Consider the following 27,195-nt stretch of genomic DNA (forward strand, 5'->3'; position numbering starts at 1 on the left):
TCGTCTGGTATTTCTCAGAAAGTACTTTAAAGCCAGCGGTACTGGTACATGTTCTAAGTATGTAAGCCTTATAGTCGTTACGTAAACGGGCAGCTAACAAGCAGGAATGTACACACACAATAACACTGTGTCGTCTGTTCACTATAACAATGCATTTGTAATTACTGTCTAAATATGTTCCCTAGGTTCTAGACTGGATAGTTAAATTTAAAATATAGTTGCATTTTAACAGTTTCTAAGTGTGGCAAAGAGTACTAGTAACGTGAAGTAAAAAATTTTATAGCAAAGACTAAGTTAAAAAAAACAACAGATTATCTCTCAATAAACGGTTTTACATGTGAAATGTCGTGCAATCTTTTTCCCTTTATAGTGCGCAGACTTTCAAATTCAAAGCAATTATCATGTTGTATACGTCGGTAAGGAATGCTAAAATTTTTCTCAAGGTTAGTGTCTGTGTTATTTTTCTCTGAACCAGCCGGCGCACGTGGCTGCCTGCGGTGCGAGTCATTGTCTGCTGTCTTTTTGTTGGCGCGCGGCATTATTGGGATTTGGAGACCTTACTTCCATAAATTCACCTTCCCAAAAGGGCCCTGCCTTGTTTGAATCCCGCCAGTTCTGATGCAATTCAGGTCTGTCGTTACGATCATATCGTCTGTCGCCATGTCGGTAGATTCCATAGTTTCTTTCTTGTCGGTCACGTGGTGGAGAATTTCTCCCTGAATCGCAACTGCGCGCTGGACCGTTGCGTCTAAAGCTATTCTGTCCCCCTTGATAATAATTATTTTGGTTCCCATATTGTCTGTTACTCTGATTGTCTCTGTGATAGTCACTATTTCGAAGAGGTGCTCTTTTCCTGTAATTATTACTACTCTGCCAACGCTTGTCATACGGGTGGTGTCTGTTTTGGTCACGATTTGTGTTGTGGGAATAGCCTTGTCGTGTCCAGTTATTCTTTCTTTCATCGCGGAACTGCGTCGGATGTGACCTGTAATTTTTGTATTTTCCTGTTTTCGCGTTCCGCGATTGTCAGTGTCAATTTGTAATTCTTGTAAGAGTCCCTGAAAAGCTTCAATGTCGTCTTTGCAACGTCCTGCCAAAATAATATGTCGTAAATGTTCAGGTAATTTGATTAAGCAAATGCGGATGAGTTCTGAGGGGCTGTATGGGTTTGACAGGTACTGATTCTTGTGCAACATGTCTTCAAAATATTTCACAAGACTGGAAAATTCAGATTGTTCGAAATGTTTCATCATTATGATGCTATGTTTTACTCGGTCTTGTGTAGCTTGAGACCAATACGCTGAGAGGAAGGCATGATAAAATTCTCCAACACTGTTGCAATGGTGAAAGACCGATCGCATTCTCACAGCTGGATCATTCTCTAAATAGCCACACATAAATTCTAATCTGTGCTCTAATGACCAGTTGGGAGCAAAACAATGAGAGAATTGATGGAGCCACGCTTGTGGATGAATGTCGTTGCCAGAATTCTTAAATGTTTTGAATTTATGTGTAGTAACGAACAGCTTATAGTCAACATCATCGTGTCGGCGAGTAGCATATCGGTCATTGTTAACGTCGTGTCGGCGGTTCCATTTCCAAATTCGATGCACCTTTCCAATTTCTTTCATAATTTCCGAAATGCCCTGTGTTATTATTTTGTGGCTTTTCCGTATTTCTAAGTTCCTCTTCCCATGTTGGAGCGTGAGTGTCCTCTGAAATATGTAATCTTTGTATTACTTGTGCCAACTGATCTTGTACTTCCCGGATTTCTCTTTGGTGTTGCGTATTAATTTGATTCTGATTTTGGTTGAATTGCTTAATTTGTTCATACTCTTCTGTGTCAGTGATGGCTACAGGTCTTGTACCATTCAGGTCATCTTCCACCTTTGCAGATAAGTTAGTGAAGTGATCCGAAGTTCGACTACTTTCTCCGATAGTGTACTTATTTCCTCAGTGTGTTTTTCTGAACCAAGTTTCAGAGTGTCCATTTGTGTTGAAATCGTGCCTACTGTGTCCTTTAAGTTTTCCTGAGTTTTTGTATGTTGCGTAACCGAATCGGTAGATGCAACTGAGTCAATTTTAGCTTGCAAGGTCTCATGATTTTCATGAAGAATAGTTTGCAGTTCTTTTATGGCTGCTTCGTGATTCTGTAATGTATTTTCATGCCGCGAAAAAATAGGTTGGAAATGCTCACAAATTTGTGTTTTTATGTCATTACAGACTTTTTGACATTTAGAATCGATTTTATGTAACTCAGTAGTTAAATCTTCACGTGTTTGTTCAAGTGTATGTTCCACTGAGTCTAACTTTTGAAGCTTTTGTTCCATTGCGTCTAACTGTTGCTGTATTTGTCTCTGGTGTTGTTCCATTGTGTCTAACTTTTGAAGATTTGGTTCCATTTGTTTCTGATTTTGTTCAAGCGTCGTGTCTCACTTTTGTAGCCTTTTCCCATTTGTTACATTAATTGCAATAACAATGCACTGGTGTCTGAAACATGTTCCTCAGTGCTTTTCGGCAGTGAAGTTGCACTGGCAACATTCACATTTTGACAAGAATAAAATGTGTCTTGACTTATTTGAGAAAACGGTGAGGACCCAAAACCAGAATCTGCAGTATTTGCAAGATTGTGTCCTGTCATTCCCGATTCCTGAGGCGGGCTGTTGCCGACCGATTGAACGATAATGCTTCCCTGTTCACTCATTGTTTCACTGTCTACACCACTGTTTGCCGGCCGCTCCATTACCCTACGCACAATTACCAAATTACTATATAGAACATTAGTTAATTCATTACACGGTGGCGCTAACACACTGCTTTCGTCTTCACTGTCATTTCTCAGTTTACTTTGCAGCCTAGTATTACGTTTTTCACACGCCATAATTGTCACAATATTTCACACGATAACCCAGAAAAGCACAATTTGAAGAGCAAAAATAAGAAAACACATTAACATAGCACTGAAAATAGTAGCTAGTTAATCACAACCACAGCTGCGAAATACTTGGTGCAAATCTACATGCATGCCACAACTGTTTTACTGTACAACAATGGAAGACTGCAACTACAAAGGAGATTCTCTCTACAATTACGCACTAGCAATAAACAAAAGCTACACTAATTACACAAACTACAAGGAAAAGTCAGAATTTTCCAGTGAGGTATCCTGGCAGGGTCGCCATATGAAACGTCCCCTTTGAACAATTATACATGACTGTGCTTAAACTGACACACACTATTTTTATGGGAACGCAATCTGACTTTCAAAAATCCCAACAAAAGAATGGTCCTGACTTACATTAACCTATACGTTTCACAAATCACTTCCCTCACAAAAATCTTCATTACTCGAACAACTGCAATACAGCGAGCACCAATACTGCCAGCTAAATAAAAGATTCAAACTATGGAAGGCATTAACTACTAGTAAGCATAGTTAGCAAAAGAAAGATTTTGATAGAGAACAAATAATGTATTTACCTTAATATTGTTCAAAAGTCATATTATATATATCAGTTCATGACATCCAGTCTTACAAATGTACTGTCCCTGATGGGCACACGTCCAGATCATCCGCTCTCGAAAATCTGCCATCTCACTTCCCCACATCCACCACTGCTGGCGGCTCACCTCCAACTGCGCAACGCTACGCACTGTTAACAGCCAACTGCCCAACACCACAATAGCGACTATTGCAACAATGCCGAGCAGCCTCAGACTGCACACAGCACAGTCAGTGATCTTCATACAGAGCGCTACGTGGCGTTACCAATAAGAAATCCTAAACAGCCTGCTTACACATTTAATTTGAAAACTGAAATAACATTTTTGTATTTTACCTCGGCTATTATTTTTTTTTTTACAAGTATGAGTTCTTTGTTATAATTTGCAACTGCCGACTCATGCGAGAGAATTGTTCTTACCACCGTTAACAAATAATTGGAGTCCGAGTCGTGGCTCTGGAGCTCGGCGAGTAACTGAAAATAAAAATCTTAAAAACTATGTTTTCTTCCGCTGTGTCAGACGGCCGTGTAAAAAAATATTTTTTATATTGTGAGCGGGCGATCTCTTCGCTCCTGCTAAATTCGTGAATTAAAATTGCCAGGTAATGGTGTCTGTTGCTGCAGCGGCGGCTGCAACTGTTGCGCTGAAAATTACTTAGAATACTGATTTTAAATAGGAAGCGGGCATGAGACAGGGCCCACCTTCTACAAATAAAAGTGAACAATAACTTTAAACTATTTTATTATTAAAATAATATCACAAATGAGATTACACTCATCAGCAATTAACAAATATGTCCGACCTCTACCACATCAGATAAGAGAGAGAGAGAGAGAGAGAGAGAGAGGGGGGGGGGGGGGGGAGAGAACGGATAGCAGAAGAACAATTGAACTTCGTTCTTCTTCACATTAAACTTACATTGATTGTCTTGTACATAATTAGTAATCTTTGCTCTCGAAAACTGAAATCAACATTTTATTTAATAACAATACAAATGAAAAAAATTTTGTTCGCCTGTGCGAGCAGTATCGCATTCAATATAACATTTCGCAGCGAGATAAAAGTTCCCGTCCATATTAATGCTTTTTAATATTTGCGTTCGAGTTTTTTTTCAATATTTTCATTTGGGACGGCACATCTTCTTGTTTGTCCTCTTAATATTCTGCAGCACGAGGTTCGCGATTGCTCGGTATTCTTGAACATCAAGGCATGTGGCAGCATCGTCAGGGTATTTAGTAGTCCACTAAGAACATCTTGAAATGCACTTAAGTTCGTGTTCCGTGGCGCGAGCTGGGCCCTGTTGTTGGGGGTCGTCAACTGCTCACCACGTGCTTTGCCCGACCTCTTGGCTGTCAGGGGCTAAGTCTGCCTTAGCCGTATGTACGTGGCTTATGATGCTTAGAAGCTGTGGTGCAGGAGATCAGCGCGTGGGTCCGTATGTCTTCTTATCGGCCGGTGGAACCACTGGCAGCGGTTGGCTCTGACGACAATTGGAAGTTCAGCGTGTTCCCGGCGCTGTGGTGGAGTGTGAGAAGTTGAGTATATAAGGGGTCTTTCAAGTTCTAGTGAAGTGTATGAGTTTCTTCACGAGTGGCTTTGTTGGGGTCTTCCCACCACAGTTTTCGTTTGCCTGTCCGCGGGAATGGTGGTAATTGCTTCTTGATCTGGCCGTTTCATTCACACCTTGATCGGGTAATTTAAGGTCGGTGTTGTGTGTCTCTATGGTTTGGAGTCTGTGCAAGCACCGCCCTTGCTACGTCTTCTGGTGTTGGGTAACTCGGGGAGGTGGTGGCTTGTAATGGAAGTTTTAGGGCTGATATGCTGTGGCGCTTAGAAGACCAATAATTATTCCGCCTATTGTGATTTGGGCCCCTTTACACATGTCATTCCCTCACCGAGCTAAGGAAAATTTTTTGTGAACTGCCTTTAATGTGAAGGTTTGTGTGCTGGCTTATTCACATTTATCTTGTAACAACTGGCAGGTGTAATACAAGTTATTTAACTGGCGAGAGACAACTATTTTAGCTGTAGTACAAACTAGCTACTTAAAGGCGTTTTTTTAAAGGAATTGTTCTCTTATAGATATAACAAGTTTAAAACAAGTTTAAAATCTTATTATTGGGTAGTTGTTAAAGTCATATCTTGCAATATCCTTTACATAGAGAAAATTTCCCAGCTATTTAAAAGAGTTTTTTGAATTGTTGTCATATATATATTTTTTGCATTGTAAAATGTTAATTACATCCGGAGATATTGTAACCTAAAGTTGACGCAGGAGTACCACTCCTCCGCTGTTCGATCGTGTGTATTGGAGAGCACCGAATTACGTAGGGATCCCAAGAGAACGGTGATGGACCTTAGGTACAGAAGAGACTGGAACAGCACATATCGTCCACATGCTAACACCTTTTTATTGGTCTTTTTCACTGACGCACATGTACATTACCATGAGGGGTGAGGTACACGTTCGACGGGCGTTTCATAGGACATGGAGGACGCATAAATTTGGCAGCCCGTTCTCCTGATCTTACACCTCTGGTTTTCTTTCTGTGGAGTACGTTAAAGGAGAATGTGTACCGTGATGTGTCTACAACCCCTGAGGATATGAAAATACGTATTGTGGCAGCCTTCGGCGACATTACACCAGATGTACTGCGGCGTGTACGACATTAATTACGCCAGAGATTGCAATTGTGTGCAGCAAATGATGGCCACCACATTGAACATCTATTGGCCTGACATATCGGGACACACTCTATTCCACTCCGTAATTGAAAACGGAAACCACGTGTGTACGTGTACCTCACCTCTCATGGTAATGTACATGTGCGTCAGTGAAAAAGACCAATAAACATGTGTTAGCATGTGAACGTAATGTGCTATTCCAGTCTCTTCTGTACCTAAGGTCCATCACCGTTCCCTTTGGATACCTACGTAATTCGGTGCTCTCCGATACACACGATCGAACAGCGGAGCAGTGGTACTCAAGCGTCAACTTTAGGTTACCATATCTCCCGATGTAATTAACATTTTACAATGCAACTAACGGCACTGATTACGTATTTGTTTATATGTTCAGATGTGCTAACAAAACTAAGGGGGTTCCATTTTTAAAAAAAACGTAGGTTTGTGTTAAAAAACATACTTCGGTGCATTTTTTTATGGTTTTGTATTAACCAATTACGCTAGCCACTTTCCTTACGTTCGGTCTCTCGAATCGATTAGTAATGTTGTTGCATTAATTTGTTTTGAAAGTGGTACTGATATTCAAGACCATAAAAGTGGGTTAAAAGCTGTGAGCTATCTGAGGAAGTTAACCTTGCATTACTGCGCAACTGTTTCACCAGGTATCCAGTCCAGCTTACCAAATTCCCCCAACCAGACTAACATTAATTATGAGCTTTTAGTACTCATCTTACGATAACCGGTGATATATATATATATATATATATATATATATATATATATATATATATACACAATTTAAATAAAAAGAAATAAATCAGTTTATATTTGGACATTTATTTTAACATTGATCATTGTTCCGTTAAAATTTCAGCATATCATACTTGATTCATAACTAAACTGGTACCTTATTTAGGATTGTGTAAATGTGAGTTTGTAATCTTACGGAACTCATCAAATTGGGAGCCAAGATTGGGAGACTACATTCATAAAATAACACACGAAGAACGTTGAAACATATGCAAGAGGAAATTAACCACAACCAACCGATTCCATTTTCACCCAAAGAAGTTACGCTCGTAGCGCAATCCTATCCGTCATGAAATGACCACACACTGATATACTAAATACTACCTCTCTGTGAAATCTTCCCGAAAAGAATAGCTGAGGGCTACTTTGATGCTTACACCACACGCTTCATGTGGTCAACTTGGTTTACACAAAGAGTGTAACTCCACAATAATTTTGATAATTAAAATAAATTAGATCGAAAAGCAATTTACAAAAGAAAAACCTGGTCTTACTATTAACCTGATGAGTCAAACAATTGTGTAAGCACGTGGTACTGGTCTCACAAAGTACACCCCACGTGGGTTGAACATAAAAAAAAGTTGCTATATTGAAAAATATTGTCAAGACGTGACGTTATAATCTCACGCACATTCGCATGTAAGATTGATCTTAGTTAAAGTTACTGATCAACACGTGGTTCCACTTTACTCACAAAGTAGTAACAAAGCAACTACAGGAATATATTCTGAACTTCACACTCGAATTACACTGCGTAGCAATTTAAGATAACATTAGATATTTTAGAGCTAAACCTGAAATAAAGGTGATTAAATTTTCAGTTAGGCTGAACTTAAGAAATCAATTGTCCTGCGGACTTAGCAGACACGCGCTTAGCCGGAGATCTTACCACTTCAGACGCTCGCCACGGACAGACTGACCTGGGGGACTCCTACCGAGCGTGCTACACCGTATACGAAACGGAATTGACCAGAGAGGCAGCTTCCTATACCAACATGACAAGGGATGGACAGGACCATACTAAGGATAGAAACCTCTTTGCTTTTAGAAAGCGTAGCTACCTGTTCCGACGTTGGTCCTACTGTTCTCTAGCAGACAGGCTTGTCTTCTACCATCAAGCATGCAACTAGAAATACATTTTCTCATTCATCCTCTCACACAGAAGGGAAGGGGGTTGACAAAATCAAATCATATACAGTATATAAAAGAAGGCGGATGTAGGCTCCGTATGAGACTGTGTGACATGAATTACATATAAACTGTGTTTTAAAGTGTAGTAGTGTGACAGATCATTCTTGTTTAGGTGTAAAAGTAACACGTTTCACTGCTTAGTCTCCTCCCAGATAGTCAGAAACACCACAGTAAATTTAGAAGAGGAATTTATGCCGTAAATGACAACAGATTTAAGAAATTAACATGAAAGGAATCCAACAGAGACATATATATATATATATATATATATATATATATATATATATATATATATATATATATATATATAAAACCTTACTATTGGGAAGTTGTTGACGTCACATCTGGCAATCTCCTTTTCATCAAGAAAATTATCAGCTAGTCGAAATTGTTTTTTTTAATTTTTTTATGCCAGACTTAAAAATTGTTTATTGAGAAAGCCTGTTTAAAATAAAAAGATAACCTTAGCACTGTGTGTTGTTTCACTACCACCTCCTGGCCCCCACTTCCACGATATCGTTTTTGGAATAACATATGTACTTCAGTTGTTGTTCGTGAACCGCCCTAACTGACGGTTCAATGATCACGACAGCAACACAGTCGGCTTAATTTATGTATCTCCTTCATAATTCATTCACTCTAATTGGAAGCTGGGTGGAATAGGGATATAAATACAGGTTTAATTCTTCTCCTCCTGAGCGTGCACTTCCAGTGTCTCGATCAGAACTGTAGCCCATTGTTTGAAATTACACGACACAGGGAACCAATTTCTTTGAGGAAATGGTTGGTGAAAGCTGCCGCCATTGTCTTTCCAATGGCTCGGCGCGGTGGGGTTTGACACACAAACTTGAAGGTGAGCTCCATCGCCTTGGAAACATATGCATAACCTCATTGAAAACGAACGAGAGGCTCGAGAAGGTCGACAGCAGCGAGGCCCCTGAGTCTGCACGGAGCAATGGGATGTACTGGTGCATAATACGATGCAGTGGGCAGTTTCACTCGCTGGCAGGACCTGCAAACTTGAATCACACGACGAATTCGCCTGAGCATGTCACTGAAGTAGCTGGTTTCCTGCAGCTTTTCAAAGCACTTCCGCGTACCAAAGTATCCACAAGTCAAGTGCACATACCATGCCAGTTCGTTCACAATCTCGTCATGGATAGGTACGAGCCACTGGGTGTCATCAACTCCGTACCTTTTGAACAATATACCATCACGCACGAGGTAATATTGCCGTAGTGTAGCATCGCACTTTAAGTGCCATTTCGCTTTTGTGTCACGCAGAACCTCGTCCCTATCCTGCTCGCGACCAAGGTCACTCAGCAACGTAGTGATGTGGTTCCCAAACATCGCCCTTCAAATACATAATGCTAAAATCGTTCACCCGTAAGTCACCTCCATAAAGCGCCATCACGTCAAGATCGGTTACTGAATAATTTCACTCGCTGCATGAGAGCACCGGACTGGCGAATGAAATGGTTTACCAGGCTGCGACGTCGTCTCACTTAGATCACTTAACGAGCTGCCAACCATCAGGCAGACTCTGGTCAGAATGGACGCGGAACGGTGCATCCACTAACGTTCTTTTTAGTCAATTAAATTTGTCTTGCGCCTGCTGATCCTGTATCGAACAGTGTTTTTAATTATCAAGGAGCACGGAAGTGGGGTGCATGATATGTTTAAGTTTATAAATCTTCCGTAAAATTTACGCAAACGTAGGACTCCCCTCTATTGTCTCTTTGTCATTGGTCTTGTACACGTCGCTGTCACAGGGACTTTTTCCGGGTCATGATGGATGCCCTCCATGGACACAATATGCCCAAAAATTTAATATCTTTGCTGGCGAATTGGACCTGACGAGGTTAAAAGTCACGCTAGCCTCTACGAAGATGTCTAGTAGTCTGTTCAGAAACCATATGTGCTCCTCCTAAGGCTTTCCCGCAATCGGCATGTCGTCGACAGGTATCGTCAATCATGTCTTCAGATCATCAGGTAACATACTGTTCAAGCCTCTGATGAAGTTGGCTGATGAAAAATTCAATCGAACGGAAGGCGGCGGAAGTGTAAATGGTTAGCGTAACACAAGAAGGCAGTATACTGCCTGCAGGATGGGTCCAGGGCGATTTGGCAGTGACTTTGTAGGTCGATCGACGATAATATTTTGACTCCATAGGAACGTTGGGGAGCTCGACAAGGCTCTTCGGTCTGTCTGTTTCCGATCACGGTATTTATTTGCTGGGGGTCTTAGCACCAGACGAACAGGGTTGTCACACTTTGGTACAGCCAATAATAGCGAATTATAAGAGCTTCCCGCTCGCTCAGTCACCCCGCTCCCTAATCTGCCGTAATTCGTTCTCCACAGCGCAAGTGGAATTAGGTAAGGCTTAACAGAAATGAGAATGAGACGTAAACAGAATCAAATGGGAGGACAGTGTTACGAAGCGACTCTGCAGAGACGTTTCAATATCACTTGTGTCAAGGTCTTTATGGACTCCTTGCAGGGAAATAGTGCATTTGTAACATTTTCGTCAGACAAAAAAGTATTTTTTACCGCCTCTAAACCATAAACTATTGTAAACGTAGTTTGTTTAGAAGAAAGAAACCATTTTAACATTGGAGGACTTGCTCGTATCTCAAACACTAAGAAATCTAGTGTTGGTTTGATGAAAGCTTTCTCCGTAGCTGGATAGGGCGATACATCACTCCAACACTGGAGGGTAGAGTGAGTGAAGAAAGGAGAAAAGGAAGAAGGTAGGTACAAACGGAAATTAAACTCCCATAGGATTAGGTTACCATTAATACCGGTAGATAACGATTACTGTCTATTTAATAATTCGTGACTGATTTATCACTAAATGAATCATGCCTTTATACAGGTTAAGGTACGTCACCTTGGCATCACTACAGTACAACTATCGTGGCTGTCTCGCTATTTGTCTGAGCATGTGGGATGCAGTCTCTGTCAATTGCATCTGGCAGATGGATGCAATCTGGAGAGTCCTCTGAAAGCTCTTCTGAAGGTGAGGGTACTATTTAAATCACTTATTTGGTTTGATCAGGCTCGTATGAGTCACTAGCCTGCGCTGTGGATGAGGCCATAACAACGTCTTTGCTTTCAGAAGCAACGTCGGAACCAAAAATCCAGTATTGCTACACTTGCGGCCGTTCTTTGCAGAGAAGTGAAGCAGACGAGGCAGATCTCGGGTCACCCTGCAGAAGGTGTGGCGCTCCAGGAGGGCAGCCCCAAGAATTTCGAGGGCGCTACTACAACCCACGTAAGCTGTCGTTCACAGCAGCAGCAGAAGAATCGCCATTGTCGCCACTCTCCTCTTCCGACAGTCGCAGTGTGCTGTCGCCAGTTGCTTTAGAAAACGTTCCACAGGCATCCCAGTCTCTCGCAAGTGAGCAACAACCCCAAGCACCGATGTATCAGGGCGCCCCCTCGTCAGTTGGCTGGGCGCACAATGTGCCAATGCCACCAGCAGACCCACGCATTTTCGGCCATGGATTCCCACATGAACAACAAGCTCAACATCCTGTACCTCCAAACCAATGTGGGTGTTCGCATGAACCACCAGCTCAGCGTCATGCACCTCTAAACCAATATGGAAACTTGAATGAACCACAAGCTCATTGTCCTGTACCTCCAAAGCAATATGGATGGCCGCTTGAACCAGAAGGTCAACGTCCTGTACCTCCAAACCAATATGCATGGCCATATGAACAACAAGCTCAATGTCATGTACCTCTACACCCATTTGGATTGTCGCAGGAAGCACAAGCTCAACCTCCTGTACCTCCAAACCAATTTGGATGGTTTCTTGAGCCACAAGCTCAACGTCATATACCTCTAAACCAAGTACCTCTAAACCAATATGGATTTTTGAATCAACCACAAGATCAACGTCCTGTACCTCCAAACCAACGTGGGTGGTCGTTTGAACCACAATCTCAACGTCTTGTGCCTCCAAACCAACGTGGATGGTCGCTTGAACCACAAGCTCAACGTCCTGTACCTCCAAATCAATATAGATTGTCACATGAACCAGGAACTCAACGTCCTGTACATCTAAACCAATATGGACGTTCGCGTGACCCGCGAGCTCAACGTCCTGTAACTCAGGAACCTGTCCACCAATATCATCCACCACCATCCACGAATGTACCTTCACATACCTTTCAGCCCATCCTTCAGTCATCTCTTGCAGATAATCCGGCTCTTCCACTACAGCAGGATGGGCGTGGCCTCCAAATGTCACCTGTGTCATCTATTGGGGCACCTAATCCGGCACTCCCACTACAGCAGGATGGGCGTGGCCTCCAGATGTCGCCTGTGTCATCTATTCGGGCACCAAGTCCACAGTTAGGGCTGCCTGAACAGTGTTTGCGTTGTTGCGTCCAACGGGAATCCCAGGCGCTTAGAGATCAACCTGATGCCCAGGAACCACAAGGTGGACAACTGCCAACAGCTGATACGGCGAGAAACGCAATGCAAGGCGCTCAGGAGCGGCCACAGCCAAATGTCGTGCAAAATGCAGTACCTGCACCTCATCAGGTGATGAACCCTTTTGAGGTATGCCAGCGTTGTTGTTCTGCCAAGGAGCCAGCTCTACCTGTTGTGTCAAATTTGCCTCATAATGACACACCAGCACCATTCCAACTATACGACAGTCTAGAGTCTGTGACCATAGGAGGAGGAGAAAGAGGAAACGAGTTCCTTGTTGTAGACCCAAAATCAGGTACAGCAGAACAATTTCAGATGCTGTATTCTGGCTCATATACTCTTAGACCTGCGCAAGGAACCAGAGGGAATAATATACAGTCACCTGCGTCTGCTCAAGTTATCCAGCCGATGGGATCAGTTCAGCAAGAGTCCCCAAATTTGCCTCCATCTGCACAATTACCACCATCTCTACAAGTACCTGGCGCAAGAGGAGTGCAGCCTCCACAACAGTCTGAAGCACAAGGATTGACTCAGCGCACAGCCAACGGTGCAGACGTGTATGTGCGATTGCCAGATGCGTCAGAATTGAACGGACACCTGCAGAGCAGTCTGTCGGACGCAACAGAATCCCAGATACTGCGGGCTGCAATAGCAGAACTGTCTCAGTCGAAGGCCAAGAATCCTGCTGTGTTTGTACGAATACCTGATGCAACTGAAGTGAATCAGCAACATTCCACCAAGATGTCTGCGGGTACGGACACACCTATGTCACTGGCCTTTATCGAAATGCAACCCTTTACACAACAAACTCAGGGAGCATCCAGGTTCAAGCCTCCAGTTACTGAAATAGGTGCTAGAGTACTCGAAGTCTTGCAGGAAGACCCACCACAGAATATAAAGAGGCAGTCTCACGGATACGTAAATGATGTCCGAAGTCTGATGCTTAGACGTCATCTTCGTCTTTTGCTCCAGGGAGGGCACGTATTTCCGCATTCTCATGATATAAAAACATTACAGCAGTTAAAGGAGTACCTAGAGCAAAGGCGAAAAGCAGCCGAAGAAGCTTCATTAGAGGATTCTGAGGCAGACGTATCACCTTTGTCTGTGACAGTCATTGAGAGCCAAGCAAACGAGACGGAAGAAACACCGCAACCCACCACATCACAGGCAGCAGCACCACCACAACCACAGCGATCGTCTGAAACGACTGGATCAGAGCTCGTGTCTACAGAAACTGGTCAGCATGTTGGGAGCCAAGCATCAGCAAAGGAGAACGCATCGCAACCCACTACATCTCGGGCAGCCGCACCGGTACAACCGCCGCGATCATCCGAGACGGCCAGATCTGAGTCCGTGCCTACAGAAATTGGTCAACAGGGTGGGAGACAAGCACCAGCGGCAGCACATGATTTGCAGGTGAGTACTACAGGGAAACTACCTATCATGATTGCTGCAGTTACTGCAGAAATTTTAATTGTATTTAAACTGTCCTCTGTTTATATAACTATGCAGGTATTCGTGGCTGCTGTCACTGAAGATAAATCTTTTAGGTTATTGGGCCATGTCGTGTTCCTCTTCAATTTCTTCTATGTGTTTGACGTTTCGACCGCTCAGCTGGGATCTCCTGGTGTCTACAGCTAGCATTTACTTCTAAAAGGGAGTTTTCCAGCGCTTATACTGAAGAAATAGGGCTGTTGGGTAACATTCTACTGGCTACAATTGGCGGACCATCGTAATTGGATAGAAAAGGAGATTTACCACTCTTAATATGAAGAAGGGCTTCTGGCTAAATTTCTCCGGCTGCAAATCGTGGTCTATCGTCATAAAGCAGAAGCTAAATAGGTAGAGCAAAGAAGGGGGAAAGTTTATCGAAATATTCTTGTCGTTGCGCAGAGAAACCTTCCAGCCCGCTATTTGTATTTCTTGCGCACCGTGGCGGCGTATTTACTTCCTTGATCTCGGTAAGTCACGAGGGTGCAAGCTTGTAGCAGTCTTCTCTAATGAAGTCACATTGAAACATTCCCTTAGAAATTTTTTATAAATGACAGTGCTGGAAAACCTCTACTTTATTTGCTTTTCAAACAGCTGAGCAAAACTGAACGTGCTCAGACATTTCTCTCTCTACTTATTCTGATCATCAATAAACTGACATACAATATTTTTAGCGCAACGCAATCTGACTTTCAATAATCCCTACAAAAGAATGGCCCTGACGAACAATAACCTATACCTTTCGTGAATCACTTGCCTCACAAAAATCTTAGTTACTCGAACTATTGCAATACAGCGAGCGCCAATACTGCAAGCTAAATAAAAGATTCTAAGATTCTAACTACGGAAGGCACTAACTACTGATAGGCATAGTCAGCAAATGAAAGATTCTGATACAGAACAAACAATGTATTTACCTTAATAGTGTTCAAAAGTATATCAGTTCATGACATCCACTCTTAGAAATTTCCTCTTTCTGATGGACACAAGTCTAGATCATCCGCTCTCAAAACTCCGCCATCTCTCTCCCCACATCTACCACTGCTGTGTGGCGTTACCAACATAAAAACCTAAACAGCCTACTTACAACATTCGTTCTTGCAAATATTAAACGCTATTCTTCTATGGACGTTGGTCTCCTTGGCCAGCACACGTACGTTGTTGAGATCAGTGCCTTGATCGCAGTTCTAAGGCTCCACCAGTGTAACTTCGATTTAACTGCGTCTGACGAGCCGGCCGGAGTGGCCGAGCGGTTCTAGGCGCTTCAGTCTGGAACTGCGCGATCACTACGGTCGCAGTTTCGAATCCTGCCTCAGGCATGGATTTGTGTGATGTCCTTAGGTTAGTTAGGTTTAAGTAGTTCTAAGTTCTAGGGGACTGATGACCTCAGTTGTTGAGTCCCATAGTGCTCAGAGCCATTTTTTTTGTTTTGCGTCTGACGATCATATTCCATAATAAGCTCTCTCATAATCCTTTCCTTTTCGCCTACATACACTGTGCCATAGCCACACGTCACTTCATAGACCCGCATAGTGGGATGATGGATGTCCAAGTGCGTCTATTTTGTATAGGAAAAGTCTTATATGTTTTTTGTTTGTTTTGTTTTTGACTTTAAAGTATCATTTTCCAATAGAATTCTGCAGATTCTTTCAGTAACTCCAGAACCAGAACAGTGGCACGTAGATGAACCATGCGGTAATCTAACACAATGAGAAAGCGGTTCCTCGTAATTCTTACTATTATTTTTATTGTTGTTTGATGCAGATCTCCGTTATACTCTATCCTGTGCAGTCGTCTTCATCTCAGAATAACTACTGCAACCTGCACCCATTTAAACCTGCTTACGTATTCATCTCTTGGTTTCCATCTACAGTTTTTACTAAGCTTCCCTCCAATAATTGACTGGTGATTCCTTGATATCTCAGAGTATGTCTTATCAACCGAACCCTCTTTTAATCAGGTAGTGCCACTCATTTCGTATCTTCCCATTCTATTCAGTACCTCCTCATCAGTTACGCGATCTACCCTTCTAATCGTCAGCATTCTTCTGTAACACCACATTTCAAAACCTTACGTTGTCTTATTGTGTGGTCTTCTTATCGTCCACGTTTCACTTCCTTAGAATGGTTCCCTCCAGACAGATACCTATAGGAAAGATTTCCTAACGCTCAAATTTATATTCGATGTTAAATTCTCTTCGTCAGAGACGCTTTCTTGTCATTGCCAGTATATATTTTATACCCTTTCTACTTCGGCCATCATCAGTTATTTTACTGCCCAAATAGCAAAACTCATCTACTACTTTAAATACCTCATTTTCTAATGTAATTCCCTCAGTGTCGCCTGATCAATTCGACTTCATTCCGTTACACTTGTTTTACCTTTGTTAATGTTCATCTTACATCCCCTCCTTTCAAGACACTGTCCATTCTGTTCAACTGCTTTTCCAGGTCCTTTGCTGTCTCTGACCGAATTACAATGTCATCGGCAAACCTCAAAGTTTTTATTTCTCGTCCCTGAACTTTAATTCCTTCTCCAAATTTTTCTTTGGTTTCCTTTACTGCTTGCTCAATGTACGGATTGAATAAAATCGGGGATGGGCTACGAACCTGTCTCACTCCATTCTCAGTCACTGCTTCCCTTTCTTGAAAACAGCCCTTTCGTTTCTGTACAAGTTATAAATAACCTCTGCGTCTTTCACAGTTTCAGAGTGGGTATTGCCAGACAATGGCCCGAATCTTGAAACCTTGTCTTTGTCGGGAAAGTACTCTACCAACTGAGCTTTTCAAGCCCCACTCGCGACTTTGACTCGCTTAACTTCCGTCAGTATCTCACCTCCTACCTTCCAAATTTCACTGAAGTTCTCCTGCAAAGATCCCAGTTCCAAGTTCCGGACACGCACAGAGTTCTACTCTACCAGAATGCTTTCAATAGCGTCGCAGAGTGAAAAGTCATTCTGGAAAGGTCGTGAAAAGGTTTCTTTAAGTCTTTAAATGCTTTAAAAGTAGGTTAGCCTTCCGTCAGCCTATCTTTTTAAACAAGTCATATTGCCTTCCGTCTTCCTATATGTCTCCGGAATCCTGATTGATCTTCCTCGAGGTCGGCTTCAACCAGTTTTTTCTTACCAGTCGCCAGTAAATAATTCGTGTATGTATTTTATAAACAACACTTATTAAACTGATGGTCATTAATATTTAAACCTGTCAGCACCTGACTTTTTTTTGAACTGAAATTATTACATTCATCTTGAAGTCTGAGGAAATTTCTCCTGTCTCATGCAGCTTCCACTCCTGGTGGAATACTTTTGTCGTGGCTGACTCTCCAGAGTACCCTACCACCTTCCACTGGTGTAGTCAGTCGTTGCGTAATATTTCCTCTGAAATGCGCAACCAGCTCTGATACTTTATCTTGTCCAGATCGCATCAGCATAAATTCTTACCTTTTTGCAGTTTCTTCAGTTTTAGTCCACAGCTCATAACCAATATGTTGTGGTCAGAGTGTACGAGGTGCATTAAAGTTCTAATGCCTCCGAATTTTTTTCCTAATTAACTACTCACCCGAAATCGATGAAACTGGCATTACTTCTCGAAGTAATCGCTCTGCAGAAGTACACATTTTTCAAAACGCTGACGCCATGGCAGCGACTAAGGCTTCTTTAGGAGTCTGTTTTGACCACTGGACAATCGCTGAGGCAATAGCAGCACGGCTGGTGAATGTGCGGCCACGGAGAGTGTCTTTCATTGGTGGAAAAGCCAAAAGTCACTAGGAGCCAGGTCAGGTGTGTAGGGAGCATGAGGAATCACTTCAAAGTTGTTATCACAAAGAAACTGTTGCGTAACGATAGCTCGATGGGCGGGTGCGTTGTCTTGGTGAAACAGCACACGCGTAGCCCTTCCCGGACGTTTTTGTTGCAGTGCAGGAAGGAATTTGTTCTTCAAAACATTTTCGTAGGATGCACCTATTACCGTAGTGCCCTTTGGAACGCAATGGGTAAGAATTACGCCCTCGCTGTTCCAGAACATGGACACCATCATTTTTTCAGCACTGGCGGTTACCCGAAATTTTTTTTGGTGGCGGTGAATCTGTGTGCTTCCATTGAGCTGACTGGCGCTTTGTTTCTGGATTGAAAAATGGCATCCTCGTCTCATCCATTGTCACAACCGACGAAAAGAAAGTCCCATTCATGCTGTCGTTGCGCGTCAACATTGCTTGGCAACATGTCACACGGGCAGCCATGTGGTCGTCCGTCAGCATTTGTGGCACCCACCTGGATGACACTTTTCGCATTTTCAGGTCGTCATGCAGGATTGCGCGCACAGAAATGCCAACTCTGGAGGCGATCTGTTCAACAGTCATTCGGCGATCCCCCCAAAAAATTCTCTCCACTTTCTCGATCATGTCGTCAGACCGGCTTGTGCGAGCCCGAGGTTGTTTTGGTTTATTGTCACACGATGTTCTGCCTTCATTAAACTGTCTCACCCACGAACGCACTCTCGACACATCCATAACTCCATCACCACATGTCTCCTTCAACTGTCGATGAATTTCAATTGGTTTCACACCACGCAAATTCAGAAAACGAATGATTGCACGCTGTTCAAGTAAGGAAAACGTCGCCATTTTAAGTATTTAAAACAGTTCTCATTCTCACTGCTGGCGGTAAAATTCCATCTGCCATACGGTGCTGCCATCTCTGGGACATATTGACAATGAACGCGGCCTCATTTTAAAACAATGCGCATGTTTCTATCTCTTTCCAGTCCGGAGAAAAAAAATCGGAGGCCTTAGAACTTGAATGCACCTCGTAGAACTGCTTCTGGAAACGTCTTACAGTTTAAAATCTGGTTCCGAAATCTCTGTCTCACCATTATGTAATCAATCCGAAACCGTCCGGTGTCTCCAGATCAGGTCGGTGTGTACATTATTCTTTTGTAATCCATAAACAAACTGTTAGCGATTTTTGAATTACCCTCTGTGCAAAATTCGACAAGGCGGCTTCGTCTTTCATTCCTTGCTCGCAGACGTACATTTGTCCTTTTCTTCCTTTTCGTACTATAGAATTCTAGTTATATTTCCCTTTCCCTTAATTACCTGAAAACCTTTTTGTCCCTTGTCACATATTCTTTTAATCTCGTCACCATCTGCGGTGCTAATTGGCGTCTAAACTTGTAATACTGTGGAGGGAGTTGGCTTCGTGTCTGTTTTCGCTACGATATTGCATTCCCTATGCTGTTGATAGTAGTTTAACCGGAGTCCTTCTTTCTTATTCATAATTAGACCTACTGTTGTATGACTCTCATATGATTTAGTATTTATTACGGTGTACTCTCTTGCCACCGCACTTTACTAATTCCCACTATATCCGACAAAAACCTATCCATTTCCCTTTTTAAATTTCCTAACCTACCTACCCGATTAAGGGCTCTGATATTGCACGCTCCGATCCTTAGAACGCCAGTTTTGTTGCTCCTGATAACGATGCTCTCCTGAGAGTCCCCGCCCGGAAATCCGTATGGGGACTGTTTTACCTCCGGAATATTTTACCCAAGAGGATGACATCGTCATTAAACCATACAGTAGAGATGCATGCTCTCGGGAAAAGTAACGACTGTAATTTATTCTTATTTCAGCCGTTGGCAACAACAACGTAGAGGGCCATGTTGGCTGACGTTACAAGGCCAGATGTCAATCATCCAGACTGTTGACTGTGCAACTACATTAAAGGCTGCTCCCCTTCTTCAAGAACCACATGTTTGTCTAGTCTCTCAATAGAAACCCCCCCCCCCCCAATTGTAGTTGCACCTACAGAACGGATATGTGCTTCGTTGGGTCTTGCAAGCTTCCGCACATCGGTACTTCCGGGATTCATGGAAGAGGGGGGCTTCATATTAAAATAATTAATAATGTTTTTTTTCGAAAGCCCTGTCTATCGACAAATCATCGTAGCCATTGGCCGTCATTATCTTCTTTAAGAAGTCCAATTCGTTTTCCAAGCTGTTATTGTCACTGATGCGGAGGGCACCTGAAGAATGAATCTGAGGAAAGCTTGCTCCTGGACTGTGTGGTGGTGCGAAGAGGCATCTAAATATCTGTTTGCGTTTTTAGGCTTGTAGTATTGTCAAATTTTGTATACATCAGTACATCTACGAAAGGAATACTGGCCTCACTCTCTACTTTCAGGGTGAAGTTGGTTTTGCGATGAATGTCAAGTAACGGTGTTCTTCTTTGCTTTGTGGCCATGTAACAAATGTGGCATCCACAATGTGGAGCCAACAAGGAGGTTTTAATGGCGTTTACTTCATGCTTATACTTACTCTTTATTTATTTATGGCTTTATTTAGAATACGGACTTCAGGCCATCTCTTACATCGGATCATGTACTATACATATAAAAACTGTTATTTTATTTTCAAGGGTCATCAGTCTACTGACTGTTTTGATGAGACCCGCCACGATATCGCGTCCTATACAGACCTCTTCATCTCATAGTGATACTAATACCCATCGTCCTCTATTATTTGTTGGATGCATTCAGATCTCTGGTTTTCACTGCAGTTTTTACCCTCTGCATCTCCCTCTAGTACCATGGAAATTTTACCTCCATGTCTTAACATACGTCTTGCCGTCATGTGTCCCCTTCTTATAAGTGTTTTCCACATATTTGTTTTATCTGCGTTTCTGCGAAGGACCTCCTCATTTCTTATGGGTCCACCTGATTTTCAACATGCATCTATAGAACCACGTAGCAAAATTTTCATTGCCTTCTGTTACAGTCTTACTACTATACAGCGCTATGCTCCAAACTCAGAAAAGTATTATCCAAATTAGAGCCAGTCTTTGATGCTAACAGATTCGTCTTGGCCACGAATGCTCTCTTCGCTTGTGCTAGCCTGCTTCCTTTGTCCCTCTTACTTCGTCCGTCAGTTCATATGCTAATATAATGTGTTCCATGGTAGAAAGACCTTCCGTTTCAACGTACAAGACGGTGCGCGGCCGACAAAGTATAGCTTAACCTTCGAGTCATTATGTAACTAGTTTTAAAAGTATGCAGAAATTTATTCACCGTAATACTGTGTAACTGTTGAATTAACAATATCCTAGCTTTAAAGTATTGTATAGCACTTAAATATGTAGAACTGACGGTACATACAAACGCTACATAGGCCGGCCTCTGTGACCGAGCGGTTCTAAGCGCTTCAGTATAGAACCGCGCGACCGCTACAGTCGCAGGTTTGAATCCTGCCTCGGGCATGGATGTGTTTGGTCTCCTCAGGTTAGTTAGGTTTAAGTAGTTCTAAGTTCTAGGGGACTGATGACCTCAGATGTTAAGTCCCACAGTGCTCAGAGCCATTTGAGCCAAACGCTGCACAAAACAGAACTTCACGTCTCACAACAACACCAAAAATAGCAGAAAATGCCGGGAATTGATTATGGCAGTCTCTAGTGCATATTGCGTCATGTGATTCTAAACTGCAGTAACTAGATTGAAACAATCATGTGTTCCTAGGGACTCTATCCTCCAGGACAACTCTCTCCCCCACTCCCCACAATATATACACTATGTGATCAAAGCATCCGGATACCTCAAAAACTATTCTTTTTCATATTAGGTGCATTGTACTGCCACCTACTGCCAGGTATTCCATATCAGCGACCTCAGTAGTTATCAGACATCATGAAGAGCAGAATGGGGCGCTCTGCGGAATTCACGGACTTCGAACGTGGTCAGGTGATTGGGTATCACTTGTGTCATACGGCTGTACGCGAGATTTTAACACTCCTAAACATCCCTAGGTCCACTTTTTCCGATGTGATAGTGAAGTGGAAACGTGATGGGACGCGTACAGCACAAAAGCGTACAGACCGACCTGGTCTGTTGACTGACAGAGACATCCGACAGTTGAAGAGGGTCGTAATGTGTAATTGGCAGACATCTATCCAGACCATCACACAGGAATTCCAAACAGCATCAGGATCCACTGCAAGCACTATGGCAGTTAGGCGGGAGGTGAGAAAACTTGGATTTCTTGGTCGAGTCGCTGCCCATAAGCTACACATCACGCCGGTGAAAGCCAAACGACGCCTCGCTTGGTGTAAGGAGCGTAAACATTAGACGACTGAACGGTGGAAAAACGTTGTGTGGAGTGACGAATCGTGGTACACAATGGGGCGATCCGATGGCAGGCTGTGGGTATGGCGAATGCCCGGTGAACGTCAGCTGCCTACAGTAAAATTCGGAGGCGATGGTGTTATAGTGTGGTCGTGTTTTTGATGAAGGGGACTTGCACACTTTGTTGTTTTGCGTAGTAATATTACAGCACAGGCCTACATTGATGTTTTAAGCACCTTCTTGCTTCCCACTGTTGATGAGCAATTCGGGGATGTCGATTTCATCTTTCAACACGATCGATCACCTGTTCATAACGCACGGCCTGTGGCGGAGTGGTTACGCGACAATAACATCCCTGTAATGGACTGGTCTGCACAGAGTCCTAACCTGAATCCTATAAAACACCTTTGGAATGTTTTGGAACGCTGCCTTCGTGCCAGGCCTCACCTACCGACATCGATACCTCTCCCCGGTGCAGCACTCCGTGAAGAATGGGCTGTCATTCCCCAAGAAACCTTGAACGTATTCCTGCGAGAGTGGAAGCGGTCATCAAGGCTAAGGGTGGGCCAACACCATATTGAATTCCAGCATTACCGATGGAGGGCGCCACGAAGTTGTGCGTCATTTTCAGCCAGGTGTCCGGATACTTTGATGACATAGTGTATGTAACAAAATTTTAATTTTAGTGTGGGGCAATAAGCAACACAGCCCAAGAAGTAAATTAAAATAGTTCCAATCCCCCAGTCTGACGGAAGTTTTCGGAAGGTTTCCCGTGGTCATTAGACGAAAGCTGGTACTGGGAACCCCTTCTCAAACCTTCCCAGATGGAATCCTCTCTGCCACACTCCGAGCTTACGGATATAGTGGCTGAAAGAACCAAGCTCCCCAACAGCAGGCTCTGTCTCACGAGTTGGGAACGAAAAATATAAAAAAGCAAAAAAAAATTATTCTAATCATTGAATTCTCATCTGAAAATATTCAGTTTTGATTGCTCTAGTGACTGCGTAAATTTGCTCCTCAACATTTGTGGGACCTGTGTAACAGTGGTGTTAATTTTAATCTATACAGTAAGTTCTAAGAATAGCGTTTATTGTAAAAGTGTGACGCCTGCGGCTTATTAACTACTCCCAAAGGTTTTGTACCTTCCTCGTATCAACGAATGTGTGAGTAATCGCTTTAAGAGCAGTCTGTATCAAAGTGCACATCTTTAAGCATCTTTAAAGTCAAAATCTGTTGCTGGGTAGCATTCAATACCGTGTCCTCCGTATGCATTGTAATGCGGTTTGACCTCCTCGATGTTATTTGCTTTAGTCTTTAGTTGTCTGGTGGCAACCGGTTTCGGAACCAAGTACAATCATCAAGCCATATTATGATCAAAAAGCACAGCACTTAGTTAAAATAATTCATTAAGACACATTTGGAAAATATTATTCCTGTATCATGCCAAGTGAATGGTGCAGCGCGCAACATTAAAGTGTAGGCAACCCCTTACCCGGGGCGTACAGTCATCAAAATCATCATGGGATTGCACGATGATAAATAAAAATGCATGTGTGGGCTAAACCTAACGATATTTTCTGGTTGTGATGGCCGCTTCAGCAAATGGCAGTGTTTCCCCAATACGTGCCTCCTTCACATGCTACAAAGTTGTCGGAATATCTGTCCCACACTTCAACAGCGAACTTCCTGAAGTTATCCAGTGTGTGAAGAGAGCTTCTATGATAAATCACTGAAAAAAGTTTTATCTGGTCCCAAGTGGGGCTCAATCAAGTTTATGTCAGCAGATACTGCAGGCCATTCCAATCGGTTGATTCCTGCATACTGGAGCAAGGTGTTACGAAGAGGGTACAGTGTTATCGTGCATTATTATCTTGAAAGACTAAACTGTCGCCACAATGGTGACTAAAGAGCTGGACGACAGCTTGGTGTATTCTGTCTCAACATTGCACAGGTCTGAAATTACCCTCACTAGTGATTAGGGGCGTTCGACATCGGCATATGAGACGGCTCCAAAATATGACCGACCCTCTTCTCTGCTGCACCAGAGGCGATCACGAGGCGTCGGACAAATCATACATTCTTCAGTGAATAGACCTCGACGTCTTGGCTCCAGTTTGCACAGTTGTTTTCTTGCTAATTTTCTTCACGCACCACGGTGTTGGAGCAGGGCTGGCGCGGACGGGGGCGAGTGAGGGATAGATTGGATAGTCGAGAGGCATGCCTCAGAAGCAAACTCCGAAGTAAGCCGATCACGCCGTCTGGTGCAAATGCACAACCAGTTAACAGGCTCTGGTGGGCCCGAAGCTGAAGGCACCTGAGTGTGACTGCGAACGGAGGATGCAGCATACGTGGCCCAAGGATTTTTGTGAGTGTGTGTGCGCGCAGTGGTCGACACAGCCCTCCAGGTTGCCACCCAAAATGGCAGCATGGGGGTCTGTTCATTTATCGTCTAGGCCTCTATTGGCTGCAATTGGTAGATCTTCAGTGTTTTGAGTCTCGCCTCGCGATAGCGGATGAGAATTCGAAAGAGTCCACTATGGTGTGTACCAACTCACCTGCTACATACATGTATTGACAGCTCTCCTTGCTACAAAGTTATTAGGTTGGAATGAAATGTCAGAAGCACGTGGACGACCTGAACACTGCGCGCTCTTCTCAGCTGCACTGTCAATGGAGGTTTACTCACTTTTCTATTACGCAAGTGCCTGTAGTCAACGATTGTGTGTAATCAAAATAGTGTTTACGAATTTAAACGAGTTATGAGTGTAATGTACAGATATTTGTGGCCAGCTAAGATCAGTTATATTTTCTTTAGCAAGTTAAGAGACTGAAGTGTTCGAATATGTTCTCTGCAATCACCATACTAAATGAGTAGAGTATCAATACGTTCGCAAAGCCTCGGCTGACGAAACACGTTTGCCTGGTTAGACGCCGAGCTCTTTTCCATTTCCGTAAAATCTTGGTGACACTGAGTTTTCTGTCTGATGGTGCCGAAGCCGCAGACCCCTGTGCCGCAGTCGAGGCGAGCAGTCATGCGGGGACAGCGTGCGCCCATCCCGGGCCCCCGGGGAACGAACACAAGATCACCAGGATCCAGGTAGGAAATAATTACATCATTAACTCACACACCGGCACTTGTTGTCATTTCTTTGGGGGGGGGGGGGGGATGGAGGAGATGGGGGGGATGGAGGGGATTCTTCCAGCTGGTTTTGTTCGGCACGCCATGATTTCCTCTGTTGTGTCAGTGTCTCCATCTCCGAGTAGAACTTGTAGAACTTATAATAAATAAAATATAAAATGTAGCCGAGCGGTTCTAGGCGCTACAGTCTGGAACCGCGCGACCACTACGGTCGTTGGTTCGAATCCTGCCTCTGGCATGAATGTTCGTGATGTCCTTAGGTTAGTTAGGTTTAAGTAGTTCTAAGTTCTAGGGGACTGATGACCTCAGAAGTTAAGTCCCATACTGCTCAGAGCCAAATAAAATGTAAATGTCGTGTGACTGGGGCCTCCCGTCAGGGAGGCGCAAGTCTTTCGACCTGACGCCACTTCGGCGACTTGCACGTCGATGGGGACGAAATGATAATGATTAGGAAAACACAACATCCAGTCCCTGAGCGGATAAAATCTCCGGGAATTGAGCCCGTGCTCTTAGGATTGATATTCTGTCGCGCTGACCACTCAGCTACCGGGGGCGGGCACTTACAATGGCCTCAGTTATTATTGCGCTGTGTATTTCGCTCTCTGTCTTGCTCAGTAATTATTACCCTCTACCGAAATAAAATTGTTTTGATTAATTACATACACTCCTGGAAATTGAAATAAGAACACCGTGAATTCATTGTCCCAGGAAGGGGAAACTTTATTGACACATTCCTGGGGTCAGATACATCACATGATCACACTGACAGAACCACAGGCACATAGACACAGGCAACAGAGCATGCACAATGTCGGCACTAGTACAGTGTATATCCACCTTTCGCAGCAATGCAGGCTGCTATTCTCCCATGGAGACGATCGTAGAGATGCTGGATGTAGTCCTGTGGAACGGCTTGCTATGCCATTTCCATCTGGCGTCTCAGTTGGACCAGCGTTCGTGCTGGACGTGCAGACCGCGTGAGACGACGCTTCATCCAGTCCCAAACATGCTCAATGGGGGACAGATCCGGAGATCTTGCTGGCCAGGGTAGTTGACTTACACCTTGTAGAGCACGTTGGGTGGCACGGGATACATGCGGACGTGCATTGTCCTGTTGGAACAGCAAGTTCCCTTGCCGGTCTAGGAATGGTAGAACGATGGGTTCGATGACGGTTTGGATGTACCTTGCACTATTCAGTGTCCCCTCGACGATCACCAGAGGTGTACGGCCAGTGTAGGAGATCGCTCCCCACACCATGATGCCGGGTATTGGCCCTGTGTGCCTCGGTCGTATGCAGTCCTGATTGTGGCGCTCACCTGCACGGCGCCAAACACGCATACGACCATCATTGGCACCAAGGCAGAAGCGACTCTCATCGCTGAAGACGACACGTCTCCATTCGTCCCTCCATTCACGCCTGTCGCGACACCACTGGAGGCGGGCTGCACGATGTTGGGGCGTGAGCGGAAGACGGCCTAACGGTGTGCGGGACCGTAGCCCAGCTTCATGGAGACGGTTGCGAATGGTCTTCGCCAGGAGCAACAGTGTCCCTAATTTGCTGGGAAGTGGCGGTGCGGTCCCCTACGGCACTGCGTAGGATCCTACGGTCTTGGCGTGCATCCGTGCGTCGCTGCGGTCCGGTCCCAGGTCGACGGGCACGTGCACCTTCCGCCGACCACTGGCGACAACATCGATGTACTGTGGAGACCTCACGCTCCACGTGTTGAGCAATTGGGCGGTACGTCCACCCGGCCTCCCGCATACCCACTATACGCCCTCGCTCAAAGTCCGTCAACTGCACATACGGTTCACGTTCACGC

General features: G+C 43.9%; 1 protein-coding gene across 1 annotated transcript in view; it reads left to right on the plus strand.

Annotated features, from left to right (window-relative positions):
• Nucleotides 1-11,614: 11,614 nt before the first annotated feature.
• LOC126267845 (trithorax group protein osa-like) overlaps nucleotides 11,615-27,195 on the plus strand; it is a 71,171-nt gene continuing 55,590 nt past the window's right edge. Inside the window, exons 1-2 of the mRNA XM_049973153.1 lie at nucleotides 11,615-14,050; nucleotides 25,232-25,332. Of these exons, the coding sequence (XP_049829110.1) occupies nucleotides 11,615-14,050; nucleotides 25,232-25,332 (2,537 nt within the window). The remainder of the gene's footprint in view (nucleotides 14,051-25,231; nucleotides 25,333-27,195) is intronic.

Source organism: Schistocerca gregaria, chromosome 4, assembly GCF_023897955.1.
Source record: "Schistocerca gregaria isolate iqSchGreg1 chromosome 4, iqSchGreg1.2, whole genome shotgun sequence".
In the NCBI taxonomy this organism is placed as follows: domain Eukaryota; kingdom Metazoa; phylum Arthropoda; class Insecta; order Orthoptera; family Acrididae; genus Schistocerca; species Schistocerca gregaria.